This window comes from Acanthopagrus latus, chromosome 10 (genome assembly GCF_904848185.1).
Source record: "Acanthopagrus latus isolate v.2019 chromosome 10, fAcaLat1.1, whole genome shotgun sequence".
NCBI classification, from domain to species: Eukaryota; Metazoa; Chordata; class Actinopteri; order Spariformes; family Sparidae; genus Acanthopagrus; species Acanthopagrus latus.
The window spans coordinates 15,083,587-15,108,899 of NC_051048.1; the positions used below are offsets into that span (position 1 = coordinate 15,083,587).

Consider the following 25,313-nt stretch of genomic DNA (forward strand, 5'->3'; position numbering starts at 1 on the left):
AAGCCTTTGGACAGTGAGCTACAGCATTTGTAACATCGCATCAAATGCAGAGGAGCCTTTCTGTGGACAATGAAGGTATCCGTCTGATGTGGATGTGATGCTGCTTTCAACAACATACTGTGAATAGTCATGAAACACTAGTGAACACTGTGGGTCCACTCTAGGTATGGTGTGTGTAAGACAAAACAGCAGCTGAATGGTGTACCAAGGCTGAGGCTGAGAAAAATAGCAAAGCTAGGACAACATTTCACTGACTGTAACATTTCACTGACTGTAACATACACTATATTACCAAAAGTATTCGCTCACCCATTCAAATGATCAGAATCAGGTGTTCTAATCACTTGGCCTGGCCCCAGGTGTATAAATTCAAGCACTCAGGCATGCAGACTGTGAAACAAGACATTTGTGAAAGAATGGGCCGCTCTCAGGAGCTCAGTGAATTCCAGCGTGGAACTGTCATAGGATGCCACTTGTGCAACAAATCCAGTCGTGAAATTTCCTCGCTCCTAAATATTCCACAGTCAACTGTCAGCTCTATTATAACAAAATGGAAGCGTTTGGGAACAACAGCAACTCAGCCACGAAGTGGTAGGCCACGTAAAGTGACGGAGAGGGGTCAGCGGATGCTGAAGCGCATAGTGCAAAGAGGTTGCCGACTTTCTGCACAGTCAATTGCTAGAGAGCTACAAACTTCATGTGACCTTCAGATTAGCCCAAGTACAGTACGCAGAGAGCTTCATGGAATGGGTTTCCATGGCCGAGCAGCTGCAGCCAAGCCACACATCACCAAGTGCAATGCAAGGCGTCGGATGCAATGGTGTAAAGCACGCCGTCACTGGCCTCTAGAGCAGTGGAGACGCGTTCTCTGGAGTGATGAATCACGCTTTTCCATCTGGCAATCTGATGGACGAGTCTGGGTTTGGAGGTTGCCAGGAGAACGGTACATTTCAGATTGCATTGTGCCAACTGTGAAATTTGGTGGAGGAGGAATTATGGTATGGGGTTGTTTTTCAGGAGCTGGGCTTGGCCCCTTAGTTCCAGTGAAAGGAACATTGAATGCTTCAGGATACCAAAACATTTTGGACAATTCCATGCTCCCAACCTTGTGGGAACAGTTTGGAGCGGGCCCCTTCCTCTTCCAACATGACTGTGCACCAGTGCACAAAGCAAGGTCCATAAAGACGTGGATGACAGAGTCTGGTGTGGATGAACTTGACTGGCCTGCACAGAGTCCTGACCTGAACCCGATAGAACACCTTTGGGATGAATTAGAGCGGAGACTGAGAGCCAGGCCTTCTCGACCAACATCAGTGTGTGACCTCACCAATGCGCTTTTGGAAGAATGGTCAAAAATTCCTATAAACACTCTCCTCAACCTTGTGGACAGTCTTCCCAGAAGAGTTGAAGCTGTAATAGCTGCAAAAGGTGGACCGACATCATATTGAATTCTATGAGTTAGGAATGGGATGGCACTTCAGTTCATAGAATGAGTAAAGGCAGGTGAGCGAATACTTTTGGTAATATAGTGTATATATATATATTTTACAGTCAGTTTTTAAGGTAGGTAATTGCTCAAACAGGGGATTCCCAGAATGTAAAAAGCTACAACCCAAGAGAGCTTCCAGCTAAAATAAATGGCAATAGCTCACCACCTCTGAGTCGAGAGTGGATAGACTGAAAGACCCCACATCAACATCCCCTCTCTAAATACTACAGCACTGTTGTTGGGTAACAAAACAAAAAAAAAAACCTCAAACTCAAGCATGTAATATCGAGTCTTTGATTTGTCTCTTTGGTTGTCTCCCTTAGCTTTGTCAAGTTTCTTTGTGTAACACCACATGATATTTGTATTTCATGCTTTGATGTTCCTGTCGAAGTGATGTTAATAAATAAAGATGATGGCAAAACTGCCTTTATGTTGGATGTCCTCTGAAATTAGTGAGATTAAGACCAGCAGCACATTGTTTTAAAGCTCATTGTTTGTATTCTTTGATGTCCAATGTTAATTATTTTCTTTTTTATCATCCTTCACATACTCACATTTTCTGTTTCATTGTATTGCAATGTGTCCATATTTTGAGGGCAAAAACCTCCATTCTCGGTTTATTTGATATACAGCCTGCTATATTTCTGTTTCACTCCAAGGAGTACGGCGCAATATAAAAAGGAATTTATTAAAAGAAGCCCTGCCATCAGCTGGGAGGTTGACATGTTGTTCACAATCAGTGCAGAGGCTGCGGATTCAGCCTCTCTCTTCATAGACAACTTGATTACAGCCTGTTTAAAATGGTGATTACATAGAAAACAGGGATAACCAAAAGGTGGATGAGTGGAGTCAAAATGTGCGTGCGTGTGTCTGTTTGAACCTACAGAAAAAAAAAAAAAAAATCTATTGCTGTTATCATCTTTCTTTAAGTATCTAGCATTGTGGGTTTTATTTTTCTTTTAATTTAAAATGTGAATATTTTTTTATTGAAATGCTTACAGCTCAGTAGACCCCCTTTGAAAGGTCCAAATCTTGAAGCTGTGAACAGGTTCTTGTTTTATATATCAGAAGAAATAGGGACAAGGTCAATGCTGCATGTTCCTGGAACATCTAATGCATGCTGGACTTTCTGTGACAAAAAGATAGACGGCATGATGATTAATTGACACCCTTTATATTAAAACATTAAAAAACATAGTCTTTCTAGTTGTATAATATGTGTACCTAATTATAAATGTGCTACCAGCTAGAAAAAATATTAACCTATTTCTAACATATTTGTGACCACAGCAGCAGTATAAAAAAAAAAAAAACAGAAATACCACCCACTCTGTAAGAGCATAATGGCCTGGTGCTGACAGCCACACACTGTCAAATCCAGCTCAGTGTAGCCTGATTAGCTTCAGTGGTGATGCTAACTGACACTAATGGTGTCTCCTCTGCCTCACCATTTAGCAACAAAAACAAATGAGATGGAGTATGATGAAACTTTAATTGCAGCACCACACAGAAAATCCTACCTGCGTCCTGCAATATTCTGCATGGCACATGATTGGGCTGCATTGTACTGTAAATGCATAACTCATAATAGAGGTGACAATCAAAGTATTTGCAACTGCCTGGAAAAAAAAAGAGTGACCAAGATTGCAACACCTCAGCAGAAGGGGCTGCAGTGGCCCCAGAGGTTGCATTATCTAAGTACATTTATCTATGCATAGACCAAGTATTTGATTAAATAAGTGTTATTGTGTTACAAACAAATTCAATGTGTCAGTCGCACATCACGAATCCATATCACTCGACACACGGTTGACATTAATCCATCTAGTGAAGATTCATTATACCTTCCCCTCTCTATCTGCTGCACAATATTTCTCTGAAATTCATGCAAATTGTCGCTAAAATGTCGACGCTGAATTATATTGTGGACCTCTGGGAGTCACAGCGTGAGTCTCCACAGAACAAAATCCCAGAAATGTGTCCATTTCTATTCACCGTGCATTCTCAAATTCAATGAAAATCAGGCAAAAATGGTGCAAATGCGACTGTCTGTACACCATCCACACAACTGAAACCCCCTGCTCCCTGTGCACACACAAACATACACCAACAAAACTCGCAATCACACATCAGAGGCCCCACAGTCATACAGTGATGAAGATGTTGTGTAAGTCGAATGGAAGGTCATCCACTCTTATGCTCATTAAACCATGTTACACAGCAAGGGCTGTTTGTCACCGAGGCCCCTGTGAATCAGAGCAGTCCTTGGTCACACCCTCAGGCATTTATCAAAGGTTCCTCGTGGGTGGCACAGTGTCCTTCAGACAGAATTCATTCTAAAGGGCACAATGCACAGTAGAGGTCAACAGCAGCTATCTCCATTTATTGTGCCATTTACTAGAATAAGTAACCTGAAAACACAGGTTAGGCAAACGTCTTAAATTTGAGCTGCAGAGAAACTGCAAACAAAATCCTTCACATGAACAAAGGCATAGAAAAGTGTATTTTACACTTTTTTAATTTTCAAATTTTACCTAAATGGATGTTGATGCATAATCCTATTCTAAACGACCGCACAACGGCCAGTGTCCCATTGCAGCAGGGAACAACTTTGAGTTAACGGGGAAATACATTTTATTAAAAGTGGTTTTTAGTGGTTTTGAACTGGGGGTTTTCTTGGTGAAATCCACAATAACAAAAAACTGTAAACAAGGCTATAGAGTGGTTTAAACAGACAAACACCGAACTCCGAAACACCAACTGAAATCAGAGTTGTCACCACTTGTTCATTGTTTGATTGGTTTTCTTGTATTTAACATTGAAACACTGTCGTCACAGTCAGATTTGGGAAATTATATGGACTTATTCAGTTCTACCGCTGGCAGCCACACCGATCTGGGTGCATATCAAAAACCTCGACAGGACTGGGAACATGTCGATCCAGCAAGTCAGCTTCACTGCACAATCGAATCAAACAATTGGCTTACTGGGAATGGACAGTGTCTTTTTTTTTTTTTTCTTCTTCTTCTTCTTTTTTATTACTGGCAACACTAACGGGAAGGGGACACAAACACCTGTCAGCGTTCTACATGACATCCTGGCCCTGTTTTGAATTCCAGTCAAGGCAGTGACGGGGCCGGAGCAAAATGGAGCTATATCGCTGTCAGAGGCTGTCAATGCTTTAATAACTGAGAGCTTCTATGCCATTCGCTGACAGGAATGCAGATATTTCCTTTGTCTGTTATTTTGTCCCCATGTCCGCTTTTCTTTTTCTTTGCCCCTCCTTTCTCCGATGCCACCATCCGCACGTCTCCATCATCCTTTCTCCCCTTGCCCCACCCATCTTGGAGTCCTTTGACATGAATAAAATAAATATTTCCCTCCCTTCCCCTCTCTGTCTTTCTCATTCCCATCTTTTTTAGTTTTGTCTCAGCTTTTTTTTTCTAAACTACCCCTTCCATCAATAACCACTCACTCACTTTGTTCCCAATCACTTAATGTCCCTCCCTTATTTTCCTCTCGCCCCTGCCCACCTTGCTTTCTCGCGCTCTCTTCTGATCTGCGAGGCTGCTCATGTCTCTCAAGTCACCCTAATCTTACAACATCAGCTCTGTAATGCGCCTCATTATGAGCGGCAGGCATGGCAATCAGAGTTATAAACCCTCGCTGTCCTCCAACCCTCGCCTCCCTTAAATCCACTTTAATTCTAGCTCCTGAGTGCTGCACAGGAATGGGGGTGGGTTATAAGTATTCAAGGCCAAGGCTCCGGTACATTTCAATTCACACACACACACACACACGCACTTCAGCAACACACTAACACACACTAGCCATCCCTAGCATATCCTGACGCTGATAAAGATAAAGATGCCATTGGAGCAACTCCTTGAAAATACGGATTATGGCTTATAAGTAGATCTGCATCCTTCACACCTTGAAATAAGGTGACTTCCTATTTCTTGTGCTGTGAAAAAAAAACAAAAAAAAAAAAACAGACTGCCAACAGCTCACAGCCACTAACAGTGTCTTAAGCAATTGCTGGTGTTCTCCAGGCTGTTAGCCACAGGCACATTTTAATTGAATTATCATATCTTTGTTTTTTTTTTTCTTTTGTTTTTTTTCACATTCACAGCCCTCCATATGGCTCATCCTCCCATGTGACAAAAGGTAAATAAAGCTTTCGGTATGTACGTAGCGCGTGTGTGTGTGTGTGTGTGTGTGTGTGTGTGTGTGTGTGTGTGTTCACTGTCTTCATCTCTGAGAGCTGGTGCTAATTAGAAGACACATGAAAGGACAGTGGAAAGTAAGAAACAATAGAACAACCATAAAGCGAGAAGAAAATGTGTGAGTGCTTAAGAGTGTGGGTTACTTGTATGGTGCATGCATGCGTGTGTGTGTCTGCTTGTCAAATGGCCAAGCCATCACTGTGTCATACAGGGAAGACAACCACATACTTACTCTAATTGCATTTCTTCAACACTCTTTGTTTTTTTTTGGTTTCTTTTTGGAAAATGCAATCTATCCCTGTATCGCATAGCCACATTGCTTGCAAATTATTTTGAATGCATCAAAGTATGAGAAAAAAAAAAAAAAAATGAGGGGGCTTACTGAAACTCAAGATCTTAGATGTGGCTTGTCAGGCACTCTGGTGCTTGACAAAATGGCACATCCTCCACCTGAATCAATTTTCATGAACTAAAAGGTCCAGAGAATAGATGTTGAATATTCTCCTCAATACTGCAGTGTTGGAAGGGTGTCTATGTTACATTACAATCTAATCTCGGTGATTATGTTCATATGCTATCTGTAGTCATCACATAGCAGCAAGAAAATTATGGGCGCACACATTTAAACAAGTGTGGCACAGTAAAATCATAAATAATTACTATTGTTTAACATCCAGTCACAGCAACAGTAATGGTCAAGCAAAATGGTGAACAGCATTTTGTATTTGAAACATCAGATAGGCTCTAACACACGGTTCAAGTTTAGCCAGTCGTCACTTTTTTGAAGAAGTATATTCAGTAAATACAGTTTGAGAGTCCTGAGCTCCATCAAATCTGTCGGGACGTTTTTATTGGACTGTTGGTAAAAGTCCAAACTCCATGTTTCACACACTGCCATCTTGTCCCACTAATCAGTGAAATGAAACCTGTGGACTGTGGCTGAGCACATGCAGCCTGCACAGATTTCTCCCTCGCCCACGCGTCAGCAGAGCAGATACCCTCCGAACAGCTGTCTCGATGGTTATGGTGGTTAGTGGTTATGTGAGTCGGCATCATGATATCATATCTGATTTCATGCGTATCAGGCCTACAACATCATAAGATCTTATATATAGTTATTGAGCTATTATTTATAATTCGGGGTGAAGTGATAAATATTGCGATTGCCAAGCCCTTCAGCACCCACAGAGCTGGAGCCTGTGTCGAGTTCATTCATTCCGTGGCTGTAATAACGTTTTATTCAGAAGGTCTAGAAAAAAAATGCTGTCATTTCTTTTTCATTTGCAATACTGGAAACGTATTTTGTTGAGATGTCGAGTGGAGGGTTTTTACAGTTTTTCATTCGACACTGTCCATTTTGAATAAAAACCTGGGCAAAAATGCCCATTCTTAACTTAGAGACGCTTGTGTCATTCTTCCTACTGTGTGGTTGCTGCAGGTATTGAATATTTAACTTAAAACAATTATTCAGTCATGTGTGAATGGACTCCATGTCTCTGCATCTTTTCTGTGAGTTGGCAGTTTGTTTTATTTTAATCTGCTCTTGTTAAATCTATTTCCTCCTCTGTTTTTTTATTGATTTATTCATTTTTTTGTGTTGTAACAGAGGAAAAGGTTTAGTTAATAATATATCTGTGAAAAAAAGAGCACAGACCATAAAATGTGCACAGATGAGTGTTCTTTTCATTTCTTCACCTCCTGGGCTCTGTATGATTTTGAAAAAAACTGACGTGAGAGTAAAGCCCCTTTTATCTGCAGCGACACAACAGGAATTGTTAAAAAGAGCAGGAGGTACACAGTGACATTGCGAAGATGAGAAGTGTTGCATAACCGCCTGATCCACATTATTTTTTTTTTTCTCTCATTCAACTGAATGTAAGCTTTACGGTAAAGTGAGATGGACTTTAAGACAGAAATGGTGAAATAATACATGGATGAACCAAAACTCCACCCTGACCACACACTGCAACCGTTTTTATGTCTTGGATTTTGTTGTAGAAGTAGGTGTCGTGTTTCAGCACCAGGTAGATGGCTGTATACAGTCAATCAAAAGTAACATAGCAGTAAGTGATTAAACTGCCGGCAGAATGCATTCCTAATTTTTCGTTTACAGTTTTTTGCTTGTTTATTTGATATTCATGTAACTTTGCTTAGTGAGTCGCATGACTATAAAAAGATCTTTCTCTCCACTGTTGAACGTTTCTGAGTTGGATGTCGCACATGCGATACGTTGCATTTTATTTGATCTTTCTCCCCACTGTGCAACTCACTGTGTTATCTGATCCTGCTCAAAGAGTTTCCATTCCGAATGCATAGGCAGACATACACACACACACACACACACACACACACACACACACACACACAGGTCAGAGGACAAAGTACAAAGGAGGAGTAGAAGACAGTCGGATAAATGATGATGGTTGCTGTCAAGCACATATTTTGTTTGAGCAAAGTGAGCAAATGTCATTCTATGGGAAATAGGAGCTGTCGTGCTCGTCTTAGTAGGCACTGGCAGGATGACGCACTTTTATGATGTCATCTGTCCTCTGGAACAGATTGGATTTAATTGGTCTGTCGTTTCACAGCCGCATGCCTCTTTTTAACAAGCCCATCTATCAATCACGCACACACACACACACACACACACACACACACACACACACACGCACACACGCACAAGCACACACACACACACACACACACACAGGTTCTAGTAAAAACTCAATCATCTCTGCTGCGAGTGGAATATACTTTGCCTCTCACTACACTCAATGACATACACAAAATTTTGTGTGAGTGATTCATATCAAAATGTGCGACGACTCTTTGGTGAAGCACGCACTCTTACCGACATAAATTACAAAGTCTGTCCCTCTCTCCATAAACACACACTTTCTCGCAGCATTTGGCCCTCTTGTTCTCAGAATGTTCACCGGGGCTCTTACAACGCTGTGCAGCAATATATCAACCTTAGCCTCATAGCCTGGCTGTGTCCTACCCCAGAGCAAACCCTATGTTCTCCTAGTTTGCAGGCCGTAGTAGCACTGATAACACTCGGGGTCTACCGGCCCCCATTTATCACCTACAAGTACCCGCTCGCTGGATGCCTTGCTACACAGCTTCACCACAGCACTGCTGAGGAAGAGCTGAAGGAATCGGGGATGTATTTATATGTATTTGTCTTTCCCATGGTTGTTTAGCTTAGCGGTAAAGTAAGCAGACAGAGCACTTACAGCTGAATTATCATGAAGATCTACGCTAATTCCTTAGCAATAGATCGCACTTCCTTCCCCCCAGTTTCTGAGGAAGACAGCCTGCGGTCAGTCACATAATATCTTAACCAGCACATTCATTACACTCTACCTTAGCAAAGTAAAATGCAGAACACGTACTGTTGAGAGTGTGAATTAACTTGTGAATGTTCTTTTTTCGGTGAGACAAACAATTTATGATAATCAGGTTAAAGGTGTGAATGCACTCATCAGTTCTAAGAGTCGGTTTCAATTGCTTGCATGCACGTGAATTAGTAAATGCTAAGGGGTCAACAGTCAACAAGGAAGGAAATTAAACAAAACTATGGACAGCAAACCGTTGATGCTGGACCATCCACTGAATACTTCTCTAATAGAGGTGTATGGAGAAGGAGGAGTTGTGATGAAATCTTGTGCCAGCCGCTGACATCAAAACATCCATCTAACAAATATTCACACTCTGTGTGAGACCACAAACCAAGAAACCGGGGTCCTATCAAATCCCAGCTAGTCCGCCATAAAACAGTAGAGCAGCGATGCAGCAGCCTCGGCCACACTACAAACTAGGCTCCTGGCCCTAGTACTGGTGGCTGTGGAGTTCGTTTCCGCTGGTTTATGAGATGGGATGTGACATAAACCTAGCTGCTGAGATGGTGGAATACGTTTTTTTTTTTTTTCTTTTTTCAAAAAAACCCATTGTGTCTAATCATAAGAGGTAATAGAGATGGGCTGCACAGTACTAAAGTGTAAGAAGGGCAAAGTCCAACTCTCAAACTTTGCCAAAATGTTTTACTTGCAGTAGAAAAGGCAAAAACATACAAACTGACATTGAAGTTAGATGTATAGTATATAATATGTGGATGTTTGGTTCACTTGAAACAAACACTAGTAGTTTGAGCTTCTAACCTGATAAACACGTATCCATCATTTTACAGCCACTGGTTACCAACAGCAAAAACAGAATTACCAGAATATTCTTATACCAATGTAACAGCAAGCTTTTATAAAGACTTTTATATAGTTCTAACATGCTATTCATCAAACACATTGCATTGACCTGAGTAATGAAAACTCTGATTTCATAAACAATGAATCTCATGGCCATGTTTATTCCAGATGAAAGAATACACAGCAGACACACAGCACTAATGTGTGCAGTGAAACTAGAAGCGGTGGTACCAGCAACCATCATAAAAGACTGAAGAGATGTTTGTGTAGCATGACAGAACATATACAGCTTATATCATCATGCCAGTTCGTCACATGCCTGAATTGCTGAAAATACTACAGACAACAGTTACTGTAAGCTGTTACTAATCTACTTAAATTCAGATAATTTAAAAATATTCGCTTCATGTGTGTGCCTGCATTGTTGTGCTGATGCCGGCAGCACAGGCAGTAGTTTTTAATTAAAAGCCCTTGTGTATGTGCTACGGCTTCGCTCGCTGAAAACTGTATGCGTCCTGCCACGAGAGTGTGTGTGTGTTGGTTCATATCCAGACAGGTTGATTCATGGGCCTCATCCCTCCTATTGGGTTCCCTATCGATCAGGCAGGCTGTGGGCTGCTGCTGACTGTGGCCTGGGAACCACAGAGCAGTTATCACTAACAGATACACAGTGGCTGCAGCGTGCTGGGATACCTGGGCTTCACACGGGAATCGGGGTGAGAGCGGGTGTGTTGACACCTATTTCTGCCTTTAACAACACAGAAATTATGCACTGATTAGAGTAGGAGAGATAACACAGGTGATCAGGTTGTTTACTGGCATAGGAAATGAGGGTGTTGCTAAATTAAAACAATTGGGCAGGGAAATATATGTAAAATAAAATATAAAACTTAAAGCTATGTTTTTTTTTTTTTTTTTTCCCCAGTACACAACAAGGAGGTCAACTGTTTCTTCTAATAGCCTACAATAACTGTTGACATACCAGGGTTTCACTAATTTGAGTAATGTTACTGTTTATGTTTAAAATGCTGAAGTTAGAGCAAAATATCTTTATCTCTGTGTTTCTGTAAGAGTTATAATCTTTATTCCAATCAAGGGAACTCGTGTGCTGTGCAGCCTTTCTGTGTCATTATTTTGCTAAGCGACAAAAAACAATCTTTTTTTATTTCTGTCCGTGCAGAAAGCACAGACACTCTGGCAGATCTCTGCTGGAAAATACACGCAGTTTGATACAGAGCTTAGTATATATAGATAGAGAAACAACAAAGTGTGTTTGCATCACAGCTAAATATGCCAAGAGCTTAGGCTTACACACACCCTACTGAAACTCAAGTTCATTGATTTATATACAAAATACTTTCACAGACCTGCTTAAATCACTTTAGCCTAGTTGACCCTAACAGTAACCCTGTAGCCTTGCATGGGATTAGAGGGATCCTACAAAAAAAAGAAACAACTATACTTAAATGTGGGCACATGAGGCATTTAGATCAGGTGGAGATTTTCTAGATGGAACTTCATGATAGAATAATAAAACATCTGACATTTGAAATCTAATGGATTTCATTATTAAAATCATTATTTTGAGTTGTGTTGTTTTGCAAGCTCCACTGTGACCTTTTATATGTCAAGTGTAGTCAGAGTGTATTCATGAGCATTATTCGAATTGATTTTTTGCAACTAATTTGATTTTGTGTATTACATTTAATTGATTTGCTTTTGCTATCTGTGAGGTACTTTTTAAGTGTTTCAGTATGAGCCGCTTTAAATCTTTTCCATCACTGATTGATTTTTTTACATGTAATTTCCCGTCAATGATGATAAAGTTAAATCATGTATACTCCTCGGGTGCTAAGAGTATATGTAGCTACACCCTTGGTAACTGTCCATTGTGTAATTATGAAACATGTAACAAATGGTGAATTTTTGGTTATTTTCCTATGTAATGTAATGTAATGTCCATGTAAAGACAAACCAAATCGAGCAGTGGAAATCAGGCTTCTATTGGTACCCACGATAAAATGTCTTTAAATGCTTTCCGCCATTTATGATTATCGAAGCAAACCGTGTGTACTGAGAGCTCAGCAAAACTGACACAATGAGTGTTTCTCTGCATACAGACTCCTTCACGGTTGGGGTAACTCCACACTGAACGTCCAAATTAGAGAGGAATTACAAAGAAACATGTCAAAGCCGATTGAGTGCATTTGTTAAAGGCTTTGGAGCACAGGCATGATGAAAAGCCATTTAAGATTCAAAAAGTTGGCTTTTTTTTTTTTTTGCAATAATGAATCAATTATGAATTAAGAGTGCAACAGTTTTTTTTTTTGTTTCCTGTTCTATCGATGTATGCTTGTATGCATGTATGTCTCAGTATGTCAGAAGAAAGTGTTTAAATAAACAAATCTGGAAGGTTTACATGCATTTTTATTAATATTTACTTACAGGTTTTGGAGCTATTGTACCGTCTTTTTGGGATGTTACAGTTACTTAACTTAATTACTTAAGTAGTTAACATATGCATCAGCCAGAACTGTCTCCAAAGCCCAAAAATGAACAATCTGTCTCATGCATCACATAAGATGCCTGACAAAGCTGCCACAAAGTCAGTGTATCTGTTAAAAAACATGTGTTTGACCCTGCTCACAGGCTGTTTGTCCACTCTCTGCCATTCGTTCACCAAGACGTTCAGTCATAACGTTACCACAGGAATCAATTACAGCTAATTTATATGAAGCTGAAAAAGGGGACATGATCTCTCACTGTCACAGACACACTTATCTCCACGCAGTGCCGCTGTGCAGAGTTCACAGGTGTGTGCTCACAGTCGATTAAAGTCTGCAGGAGTGGACGGCCTGCTGCTGACTTTCCGTCTGCAATCGCCACCCTCAGACCCACAGTCACATTGTCGTGACTCTGAGGATAAAACAGGTGAGTGTTGGGTCTCCGTGAGTGCATATGAGAGAGAGCGAGAGAGAGAGAAAGAGAGAGAGGGGCAACAAGATTGAGCTTTAGATGCTCAGAGTTGGAGCGAGGACATGTTTGCTGAATATGCGATTGCCTGCAAAGAAGCACTCCATGGTTTTATAGTTAACATCACTATTAGGATCCGGTTCACATCAAAGTACAGGGAGAAGGAACCTTTTTTCTTTCGCATTTTATATTTTTCTTTTAATTGAGAGAATACATACCTGGCATATCTCGGGCCACAGTAAATAAATAGTCTTTTAACACAAACTATGCAAATCTGTCCTCACGCGCCGATACTTCTTATCTGCTGCTTGCAGTTTGCACTCACAGCGTTGCATATATCAAAAAACGGAAAGAATGTAATCAAGTGAGGATATGAATATAATCAATTTATAGTCAAAGTGAAAGTGCACTGATCTGTGAGTGTGTGTGTGTGTGTGTGTGTGTGTTTGTGCGATAGTGTGTGTTAATGTATGCCATTGGCCTTGGGCAGGATCCAGCACCAGCTGTTGGTAATAAGCTGTGGCTGTTAAGGAACGCGCCCTGTAAGCTTCGGAGCTACAGGGCACCGAGGCCCATCTACAGCAGTGGCCTGGCCCGATACTTAGCAAACACCCCTGCTGCTCCCATAATATAACCACATTAATCTACACTTTTTTCCCCCTCATATGCCAGCTCCTTCTCTACCCCCTCATGGAGTCAAATCAACCTAATAGATCTGCAATGAACCTGCTGAGCATTGTAATGAAGCTCAGCCCTGGGCTTGACACAAACGCCAAAGGACATTGTGTGGATGGATTCCAAGGAGGAAATATGAGCAGAGATATAATGTTTTCGTGTTGCTTTGAAACATTTTGGGGGATTAGCTGAAAGGTTAGTTTGAGATGCAGAGGACGAATTGCATGCCTGTGTGCCTCACAATGCCGGAATTGTGTCTTGCAAGAGCACATGTGCACATTGCGTGCACACTGCATGCATAACAAGCAAAAAACAACTCGTATACACCGAGCTTTCCCTCCTTGTCGTGCCTTGTTCTCCCCGAACCTTTCATCTGTGCGCATTGTTTTTCCCTGAGTTTTTCTCTTATATGTCTTTATATTCACAGTCCCACACTCCTTTCCTTTGAGACGCAGGTTTTCCCTCACAGCGTACAGTATGTCGTACCCTTATTCTTGAGTTCAAGAATCTTCAGACTTTATTTCCACTTCGGCTCACACTGCAGTCAGTGTTCTTTAGTTAGAGACACGGTCTTTCACAAAGCCAGAATCAAATTCGAGCTAATTAGCAAATACGAGAAATAGCCTAGGTTTCCTCTCTGCTGTGATCTCTTGGCAAGATGGAAAGATTTAGTCACGTTTTATGAGTGAAGGAAATCAGACCTGAATGTTGGGGGTCTGCGCAACTTCTCTTTGATTTGAGGATGAGAGCTATGGACTGTTCATCGCTGTCTTAACAATTACTCTGAGACTAATGGAAGCGGACGCCGTTAATCTTCACATGCTGGAACCAATGTAGATCTAGCAGTGCTCTCCATCTCTTATTCCCGGTGTGTAGTCTCACACGGCTGAAATGAATACACTAAGCTCAACAATCACACTCTCTCAACACACCATCATTTATAACAATCCATTGCAATTTCTCAGCAGTCAAGAGATTACAGTTTAATTTATTCGTTTGAGACAAGACAAGGATGAAATATAACGGCAGTAGATTTGAGTGATTGCCATGTCAGGCTTTTCTCCAGCCTCCAAAAAAAGGCAGAAAGTCAGCAGAGCACTAACAGAGCTACCATAAGCAACATAAACATTTTACAAGTCAAGATTTATGGTCATTGGTGTTAATGATGTCATTTCTAAGCCCTACCACAGCCACACTGAATATACAGCCAGACATTTATGAATTTATATAAATGGAGAACGTGCAATTCATTTTCCACCTACAGTAGCAATAATATCTGTCCAGCGTGACAAAGACTCTTTTCAGACCTGAACACCTAGGTGTCAGGACCGACCACCTGAACCAGCTTCAGCCAGAAAGTAATGATAACAGTCAGAATGAGGAAATCATCCTTTACATTCCCAATCCTCACACTGCAAAGCTAAAACTGAAAGACACAAAGACAGAAAACTTCAAGTGCGCAGGCATATAAAAACACAACATCCTTGTCAAAAAGAGTCTGTCAGGATATTTGTTACAGGAAAACAAGTAAGACAAGCTGTCCATTGACAATCTTAATGTACTATATTATATTAATATACCAACAGAGGAACACTCTGATGAGGGAAAGAGACATTTTAAATGTAAATGTAATCCAGCTGAATCAGATCAGGATCTTTCGCAAATGCGAGATGCATATCAATGCCAGAGGAAAGGGAGCCCGTTTAATTAGACTGGTAGGCAGACAAGTGAAGCCAGTGTGTTTCTATTCATCTGAATCTGAACAAGGGGCTCAAATTATTATTACTTCCCCATGTTTGAGCTCCAATTTTCAATCTATAAATCTATACATCCATGCACTCCTCCCCATTTGCAGGTCCAGGTTTCCGCTATTTAAGCCAGCGCTGTGTTAAGACACAGTGGAGCATAAAATGGCATAAATGGTGCCTCAAATCGAGCAAATGAGTGGTCGTTTAATTGTAGTGAGTTAAACAGGTTCCCTGTGGTAGGGGATGAGAGCCGGATGCCTTGAGTAGTAATTATCTCAGGTAGCTATCTCATTACCACCCTCCTCTAGTATGTAAATGTGGCCACAGGCTTGGTTGTTATATTGTGGAACGGCCATTTTGTCGGTCTCTTCTGAGGCTTTGCTGTTTATAACCAGGCAGGGGAAATAACTTAAGTACTAGTTGCATTTCCAGGGATGATAGAGTGTTTTGATTATATTGGTTTCCACATTTTTTGCTGATATCTGAGACTTATTCAAGTAAGTAGCAGGGTTGTGGCTATCAAACGTAGAACTGCCTCTGTGCACAGCATTTTAATGATCAAGGAAAGTAATAAAATGCAAAAGTTAGGAACTATTTCAATCTTCGCAGCCAACAGTTATTCATCACAATTTGTCTCATTTTGTCCCCCTCATCTGCATCTAAATACAGACGGACAATGTTCCCTCTCTAGAACCTCTAGTGTGTGCGACGCTTGAGTTTGGCCACAACAACTTCTTGGTTAGGGATATGAAAAGATCTTTGATGGATGCACATGGGATGCAAACCCCAGTCTCCTAGATGAAGGTGCTGCCACAGATGGGCCACAAGTTTCCCAACTGTGAATAAAAAACATCATGCTAGACTTTTGAATTGTTATAAAAAAAAAGAAAAATGACTGAATTAAAAAAAATAAATAAATTGTGGGCACTGACACATTCTGTGGGGGGTTTGTCTGACTATTCAACATTGAGGGTGAGTGTAGAGAACAACAATATTTCTTAAAAGTGCCACCCTCCACCAAAACCCAGAGCCCAAATCTGTCATTTCTTTGTCCAAATTGTAGATGTGTGGTTCACTGAGCGATACCATGTGTGGTGAGCGAGCCAATCCCATTGCAGCTTTCGCTTGAAGAGACTTTTGCTGGCTCTGACTAGCCTGAGGTTGGCATTCAAGGGAGGGAGAGAGGGAAAAAAAAAAAAAAAAGGAAAGAGATGCTAATCATCTGAGCTGAGGAGAACAAGGCTTGAGAGAGACAGAGACAGACAGAGAGATGGACACAGAAAGATGTCTGTGCCTCTGCCAGTGCCGTTTTTTTGGAGTCAGAGTGAAATTCAGCAATAGGATAAAGATCTCTGCTTGTAGTGTGCCTGCCTGCCTCTGTATCTGACGGACAACAATTACCTCAGCCACTACCTGCCTCATAATCCAGTCAGTGAAAAGAAAAACTTGACTGTCGAGAAACACTGCAGTTAACTCCCAGGCACAATATATTTTGCAACAACGATTGTCAAGTTCTTTAACCAGTGTGGAGCTGGGTGTGACGTTCGTTCTAATGTGGATTTGGACAGCATTTATGCAATTTTGACAAATCCTCAGAGGAATGATGCAAGAGTGTGCGCCAGTGTGCACTGCTTCAGTAAGATGTGGCAACATTTTACACAGACGATGATGCATTTCGACACTGCATTTTGCTTGGACCAATAAAAATGATGCGATAAAGACGGTTCTGCGATCTGGGTCTTCAGTAACTGCCACACTTCAAAATATGACTTTTGTACAGTCGATAAATGGCAGCCTAATAATAGTTTTAATTATACTGTTGGATTGGACTTTCATTTAAATTGTCATATCCTTTACCACCCTGCCACTAAATGCCTCTGCATACCAGTGAGATTTTAGTTTGCACACAGACTCATATAAAATCTGTATCTGCCTCTGTAGTGAAGACTCATGACTTTATTGAAATGTGACAGTGACCTTGACCTCTAACCAACACAATCTAATCGGTTCATCCTTGAGTTCAAATGGGTGTTTGTTTCAAATTTGAAGAAATTCTCTGAAGGCGTTCCTGAGACATCACACAAGAATAAGACTGCCGGACACACATCCTGAAAGCATAATGCCTCCAGCCACAGCTATTGGCTGCACAGAGGCATACAAAAAGACATGCTTCACTCCAATATCCCAATCACTGTTAACCATTACTTGAGATATAAAGAGATATAAAGTGCTTCTTGGTCCATGTATGTAGTGTATGCTACAGTGTATGCCGACAAAAAAAGAAAGAAGATGTAACAAAGAAAAGAATCTGAGCTGCTCAGATAATGTATGATGACAGGGTTGTGAAATCTCTTCCGGCGGGCCCAAAAATGTTGACTAAATGTGCACATGCAAAAACTCACACATGTTTAATTTTCCGACTGACACAGAAACAGCTTGTATCTCAAAAGCAAGACTGAATTATCTTCCTCTTCCTTGCCTGGTGGTCTTAATGAAGATGAAACTCAATTTGCACTGGCCTCCCAGATCAAATTTTAATTAGTTTTTTTTTTTTATTCCTTTGCCTTTTTGGATCTTGATTCTCGCAGGGAAGTAAAAGAATGGGTGTGGCATGTGAGTGTTTCTTCCTATGCTGCACTGCACCCCAAGGGTGAACATGTCCCTAACCAAGCCTACAGTCCCCACCCGTCTTCCGAGCTGCCTCAGACAGACAAAATGCCACATTAGTATTCAGACGACATCAGATCTGAGGGCCAAACACTCTCTGGACAAAGCTTGACAAGCAGACACACACCCACACACACACACATGCACACACAGACCAAAAGCTATTTTACGTATAAGGATCAGGAGACATGCTTGAATTATCACCGTACAGAACTCCCAAGGGATAACATACACTGTGGGATTGGTTGAAAACCTTTTTTATCGTGACTGTGTGAGAATGACTGCATGTTTTTTTTTTTTTTCTCATTACATGCCACACATTCTGCCGTGCTGTAGATTACTATTTGCAATTCCAAATGCATAGTATGTACTGCAGCGAGACAAAGCTAATTATTAGGAGGGGAACGATAACACTGACACATCACTAAAGCAGGAGTTGGCTGCTGCAAAGTGCTGCGAGCTAGACTTTTAAACTCTACTCATCTCATTCTCTCACTGTTTGTGTGAGGTGTTGATACGTCCCATTAGTCTGTCCATCTCCGCTCTCATCCCCCTATCTTAGTCCTATCCCTCACTCGTGTCGTCCTTCCCCACTGATTGGAAATGATGTGCTGATAGAAAAGCTAACATACTGTGACAAGTCAGCATATTTACAGATAAAGCCTCCGTCCTTGTTTTAATAATGTGCCTTAATGGTCCAAAAAACTTGAGGCCGAGTACACAACAGCATGAAGAAAGAAATGGAGTTTGCCCATAATTTTGCCTTGTCCTTTCCATTTTGAAATTCAATGAAATGTGGAAGATCTAGATAAAAGAAAGTGAGCTGTAAACAGAAGTGGAAGTATGCATTATATATCTGACTTGATACCAAAAGTCACACTTTGAAAATCTAGTCAGTGTAGCATTTAAATCCACTTGAGGGAGCAAATAATGCATAAAAACTAGCATTTTACAGTATAGCAAGCATTGTTTTTTTGTTTTTTTCTTCTTTTTTAAATCTGAATGGCTGCACCAAAGCTACTGCATGACTCAGTGTCACAAACTTCAGGAACTGACAAAGGATCAAATCATTGAATCCTGGGCTCCCAAACTGGCTAGTCATTTATTCAAACCTTTAAATCATGCCTCTACATTGGAACATATGATGACTACGTGACTATGTGACTTGGAAAATAGGAACTAGCTATTTCAACCATTTGAAATCACCCTTCAATATACAAGAAAGACAAATGAAAGGCAATGCAGTAGACAATACCAAATAGCTGCAGTGCATATAAGGACAGTAAAAAATAAAGAAAGGGTGGCCGACAGAGCAATAACAAGTTCAGCAGGGATCAGAAAGTTCCAGCGTTCATTTTGTATACAGACTGTCAGCTGTTACATTCATTATGGCAGCAGGGTGATATCAAAACATACATAGGAGGCGGAAGCTACAGAGACAAGGCCACTTACCGACTTGAGATGAGTCACCTATAGGAGAAGAGAAAGAGGAGAGAAAAAGAAGAGATGAATCAGTTCAAGGAGCAAAGCAAAATGTCACACCTTGACTACACCTGCTCACCAAGAGATAGTCAGAGCAAAATGAGATATAATAGCACGGGGAGAAAAGAAACAAGTCAGGCTGCAATTAGCATTAGATGTCTACGAGAGTGCTATTCCCCACGTAAGCCTCAACACAATGCTGCTAATTGAGATGGTGGAAGAAAAACAACTACCGGGGATGTTCAGAAGGCAACATTCATATTTTCCTCATAAAACAAGACTTAAAGGTCAAGAGAGGAACAGTGAACTTCTTGGCATTCATTTTCCACTTCTCTCTACTCTGCAAATGACTTCTCCTGGAGACAAAACTCCAGAATATCCAGCCATTTCTTTTTATGAAGAAGCTACCTTGCCAAAAGGAAGGAAACAAAGAAATAAAATAGAAATAATCAAGGCAAGGCAAAAAGAGGGGACAGCCAATTATGTATATATAAAAAAATCAGTAACCTGAAAATTACAATAGTAACTTTTAATAAAGAACGATATCAGCATCACAGTGTAGACCCATATATTCAGCCTTTTGCCACCTCCTAGCACATTTTCTAGGAGATCTGACATCGACCAACGATTGTGACTTTAAAACACACCAAGTTAATGTCAGAGTCCCAAGTAGAGAGATGCACAACACTGGAGCAAGAGCAAGAAAGAGAGGTAGGGAGGGGCAACAATTTATAAAGATATTCAAAGGACGTCCCAATACCTCAGCCCACTGATTAATAAAATGGAGGCAGAGTCTGGCTCACACTCCTTTTTGGATTCCTTCCAATCTTCAATAGATAATTCAGAAAGGCAAAAAATATGTTTTAATTAGCATGCATAATTTTCATCAGAAAAATCGATCCATGCAGCCAGGTCAAATTCCTAATTAAAGATTGGAGTTGCTACATCGCGTTGGCAGGTGTTAAGTATCGAAACAAGTATATAGAGAATGTTAAGATCAATTGGAGGTGGAGGGCGCATCCAATTAACTTGTGAAAAGTCAAACTTTTTTTCAGGGGAGTTAGGCTATACACAGTTCTGCCAATGGTGCACAATTTTGATGTATAAACATGTGTCCTGGACCAAAGTGCGTTCTAGCTATTGATTTGATGATCGATCCTGTAGATACAAAGACTTTTTTTCAGACCTGCAGTATTGTTTGTTTTGTGTGAGCAGCTAATATTATTGCAGCTGAAGATAACTGATTGGTCAAAAAAACAAAAAACAAAGCTGTACTGCAAATTTAGATTCAAAATAAATTTAAAGGAACAGCAGCTACTTTCTGTGAAGGTGCAGTGGTATGGCTGCTTAAAACATATTTTGGTCTGTAATTTCAACCATTGGCAGACAGACCAAGATATTTTGGACCTTGACTTACAGACTTCCAAAGATCGTACATATAAGTTCATGAGCTTGTTCAAATGCACAGTGAAAGGGCAATTCACACATTAGCCCTCTGAGCTGCTGGTGATACTGTTAAGAGTTCTGTTACAGAAAAATGCTTCCAGTCATGAAGAAGGAGATAGGCTGTCAATCCTGTTATTCAATGTCCAAGGTGAAAAGAAGCCTCTTCAGTCCCTACACATGGAGAAGAGTATGAATGCAAGCCAGAGCAGATGGAGCGCAAGGCACTTTGCCTTGCTCTTGATCTACAGGCTAGGCACAAATGCTGAGACAGAGCTTAAATGTCCACAGTGGTGGATGAAGGCAATGGGAGAAGAGGAGCTAGAGGAATGAGCACAATCAATAGGCCTTGGTCTCCTAGGCCTTGTTTGTTAATACCCTGGGTTTTGACAAGGATATCTCGAGCTCCCTCTGCCCAGCTTGCTCTGACATCAACAAACATGCTCTCAACCGGGGGGGGGGCAGGTGTAAAGGCAATGATGGGGACAAGTAGAAGGTGATTGAGTCTGTGTGTTTGTTTGTGTGTGTGTGTGTGGTGTGTGTTTGTGCGTGCGTGTGTGTATCAAGGAGGGAACGATAGTGAATGAGGAGATGGTTGGTCAAACAGACCTCATCTGTCATGACTCTTTGCTGCTCCCAGGCCACAGCGTGCACGGCGAAAGGGAAATAAAGATGTACAGAGCGGCATACGTGCTCCCATGTAATATCATGTCATGGCAGCTGTGAACAAATATAAAGTTATGGCAGCCAAGCCATTTTTACAGTGTGGGACAGAGAGCTAGGGTTATCATGTTTTATTGATGATATATCATTCTGGAGAGGTGATTGGACCCAGGGGCAGAGCTATAAAGTCTATAGTGACCCCCGTAGTATAGTAAATAACCCCAGCTGGATGCCAGCAACAGTTTGGTGCTCATATGTTTCATGAATGAAACATATTGAAGCCACGGCTGGTGAGTTGCAGCGACAGTGAAAGCAAGTTCTGAAGTTGTGTACACCCAGCCACATTATTCCCACATGCACTTTAAGCTAGACGATGCCCCTTATTACACCCAAAAATCCATGTAACTTTTTGTGACCACGGTACCATCACTTTAGAAGCAAGGCTACGATCCCCTTTTCTTTTTGTCACAACAGTCTCACAGCCAGGAAGCAGTGACCCCTGTCTGCCGTCGATTTACTTTCCATCTCTTACCACACTGTCCAAAACCTCTCTCTCGGCACCGCTAAGCTGTCAACCTCACTTGCACCGAAATGCAGAGAGAGAGAGGAGCGTGGAGAGAACACACATGAATGATAGAGGCGCCCGCACTCATGCGCTCACAAACGGGGAAAAAGAAAACATCCGTAGAGTCAACATTTCAAGTTACTTATTTGTTCTAATCATCAAATGCCTGCTAGCTTGCTGCTACATTTGTTTTTCTAGTTGTTGTTTTTTTTCGAAGGAAAAAATCCCAAAACAAACAACAGTTCAGTTTGCTGTGACATAATGAATTAGTCTACTGTATCATTACCGTTAATGTTTACATTGGTGCCGTCAGCTGTTGTCAACTTGCTGTTTTGAAAACAAGTCCTATAGTTCTCACCCACACTATGTTGCGGTCGGTTCATATTTCGAAACAAATCTTCACCACCGTTTCTTTGCTTAGCATGATGTTCGCTTGTGATAACCACGTCTGGACTTTGGCCCAAGTTTAACACACACAGTAATGATCTGTATTGCATCCTGGTTAGAATTGATTTTAATCAATGTACCCTGACACTGGTGGATTCTTGGGCTGTTGTGTCAACAGCAGATTGTTGCATTTTGTATGCATGTATCCACAGACAGAGAAGTGTCACATAGAGATAGAGAGCTGCCCTTCTGCTTTCTGGTTGTTGTAATTGTTCTGCCTTTTGAGCAAAAGGGAAGAGCACTGCCCTTTCTTTTTGTTTTCTCTGGTCATTTAGTACCAATTTGAAAAAAAAAATATTCCGTCTTTCTATTGCATAGACAGTATAAGATTATGCAAGGGCCATCTTTCCAGTGGTGAAATTCTTTTCCAAGTAAGCCATGTCTCCATGTCAGTGTAACCAATACCAAGGCCCTGGTCCTATGTATCTAAATTGAATCCAACCTGTCATATTCAGACTATGTTGGGACCTTTTTGTGGTTGTTATCTTGTGTTTGCTGTGTTTCGGAGGTGCTGGTGAGGCCGGGAGGGGTTTCCCCATTACTGGAGCTGTTGACGGTCACAAACAAATGCAGCGCATTGGTAATCAGCGCCTGTCTGATGAAAAACTGTGGTCTTCACCCTACTCGCTGCCAGATGATTTCGTCAGTTACTAGTGGTACATCATGGCGACACTTCAAGTGATAGATATTCTATAGTGTTTCTTAGTTATTTCCTTCTTTGCTCCTTCTCCTTCAGTGAACAGACTCTCTCTGATCAGCTCCACTCCACCGGCTAACCAGCCTCCAGCACCTCTGATGCTAAACCACTCTACCAGCAATCCTCTGAGCCACTCCCCCTGCGCTATCCACCAGCATCCCCATGAGTTGCCTTCACTACCAGTGATGACATTAAACTAAGTATAATTTACTCTGAGGCTGCACAAGTATTTCCCTTATTCGGCTGCACATTTTGTTGCTTTGCACATCAGATCATTCAGTGTTTATTAGCTATCCATTCTGACGAGATGATAAACAGATATTGTTATGGGCATCACACTGAGTGAGAAGATGTTTCATCAGAGCCAAAGTAGCACATTTTGTATGTATTAGTTTGTTCATTTTATCTGCACTCTGACTGAAAACCACAGATACCGATAATTGCATAAAGCTGAGTATCGTCCCAAATAATCGTCCAGGACAGATAATCGGTCTACGCCTACTGAAAATATTACCAATTCATGAAGGAATGATAAGTCATTGCCAAGATACAGTATGTTGTGCCCTTTCTTCCTTTTTACAGCAGACTCGTACCCATGAACAAACATAATCACTTATGCTCTCAGAGCTGCTACTTCTGAAAAAAACTCGCATGAGAGGTTGAAGAAAGAGAGACAGTGGACATAAAGCAGTAACAATAAATAAATAAATATTAGAAATCAATGATTTCAGTCAGAATCTCCAACCCAGCACGACTCTTTCTTGAACCATTTCAGTTTTAAAATTTCATCTCAGAACCATGCATCTGTCAACAAACAACAGCTAAAACTTCTCATGGTGAGGTCTCTTATGATGCGAAGACAACCGCAAAAGTTAGACAAGACTGTGTCGGTGGCTTCTACTCAGATATAAAAATGTCATGCTTCGCGAGAGTCTCTCCCTGCTGGGCATAGTATGGAAATAAGAAAGTTGACTGTGCATTTCCTGAATTCTCAAGAAACTGTGGGGGAAAGAAATCTATACTCATACTTTAACACAGAGGTGTCAAGCCAACCACTGGAATTACTTTATTTTCCACAACAGCGAGCAAACAAGTGAAAACTGCTGGCATTCTGCCTTGATCAAGATCTTATTAGTGTGGATTTCCCATTATAAGGGAAAACGGATGGTACCAACAGGCTGCTCACATCACTGTGCTCTCCTGAGTCATTTAAGAAATAAAATACCCACGCTAGAGGTTCACCACAGACAATGACCACCTGTGCATGATTTAAACTTTTGAAATGTTTCTCAGGTAATGTGAAGAGGCTTTTAATAAACCAAATAAAATGCTCTGCCTTTGACGAATGGTTATCAAATAAACAAATCCCCGGGATGAAACACAAAACTGTCAAATAAAATCTCAGTGACTGCTGTGAAGTCAACACCCTATTTATAACCCCCAGGTTACTCTTCAAAACATCGTCAATGAAACTGTAAGTTGTAAAACTAAATAGAATTGATTGTTTTTTTGGTAAAATTATTATTATTATTATTATTATTATTATTATTATTATTATTATTATTATTATTATTATTATTATTATCATCATCATTATTATTAATAATAATAATAATAATAATAATAATAATAATAATAATAATAATAATAATAATAGCCAGGAAGTGTACGGGGAGAGGGAAGTCTGGGTGTCCCTGCTCAGGCAGCTGCCCCCGCGACCCGTTCGGATAAGCGGATGATAATGGATGGATTGATAATACAACTACTACTACTACTACTACTACTACTACTACTACTACTACTACTACTAATAATAATAATAATAATAATAATAATAATAATAATAATCCAACAACAGCATACACTGTAAATTTTACAATGATTAAATGCTCTTCCTTATCCCCGATGTCTTGCTGTGGCAAGATGAGAAATACAAACGACAGCAGACCTTTGGAGTTTGCTGTTCATGTGCTCTGCCCTAGTATGGGTCACTTTAACTGTACAACAGCACATTTGTCTTAATATCCCAGATATTT

At 40.8% G+C, this 25,313-nt stretch overlaps 1 protein-coding gene across 7 annotated transcripts in view; it reads right to left on the reverse strand.

Annotated features, from left to right (window-relative positions):
• nrxn2b (neurexin 2b) overlaps nucleotides 1-25,313 on the reverse strand; it is a 629,462-nt gene that overhangs the window by 403,522 nt on the left and 200,627 nt on the right. For all 7 annotated transcript variants that reach the window (XM_037112710.1, XM_037112713.1, XM_037112711.1 and 4 more), the window contains one exon: nucleotides 19,433-19,450. In XM_037112710.1, coding sequence (XP_036968605.1) covers nucleotides 19,433-19,450 — 18 coding nt within the window. The remainder of the gene's footprint in view (nucleotides 1-19,432; nucleotides 19,451-25,313) is intronic.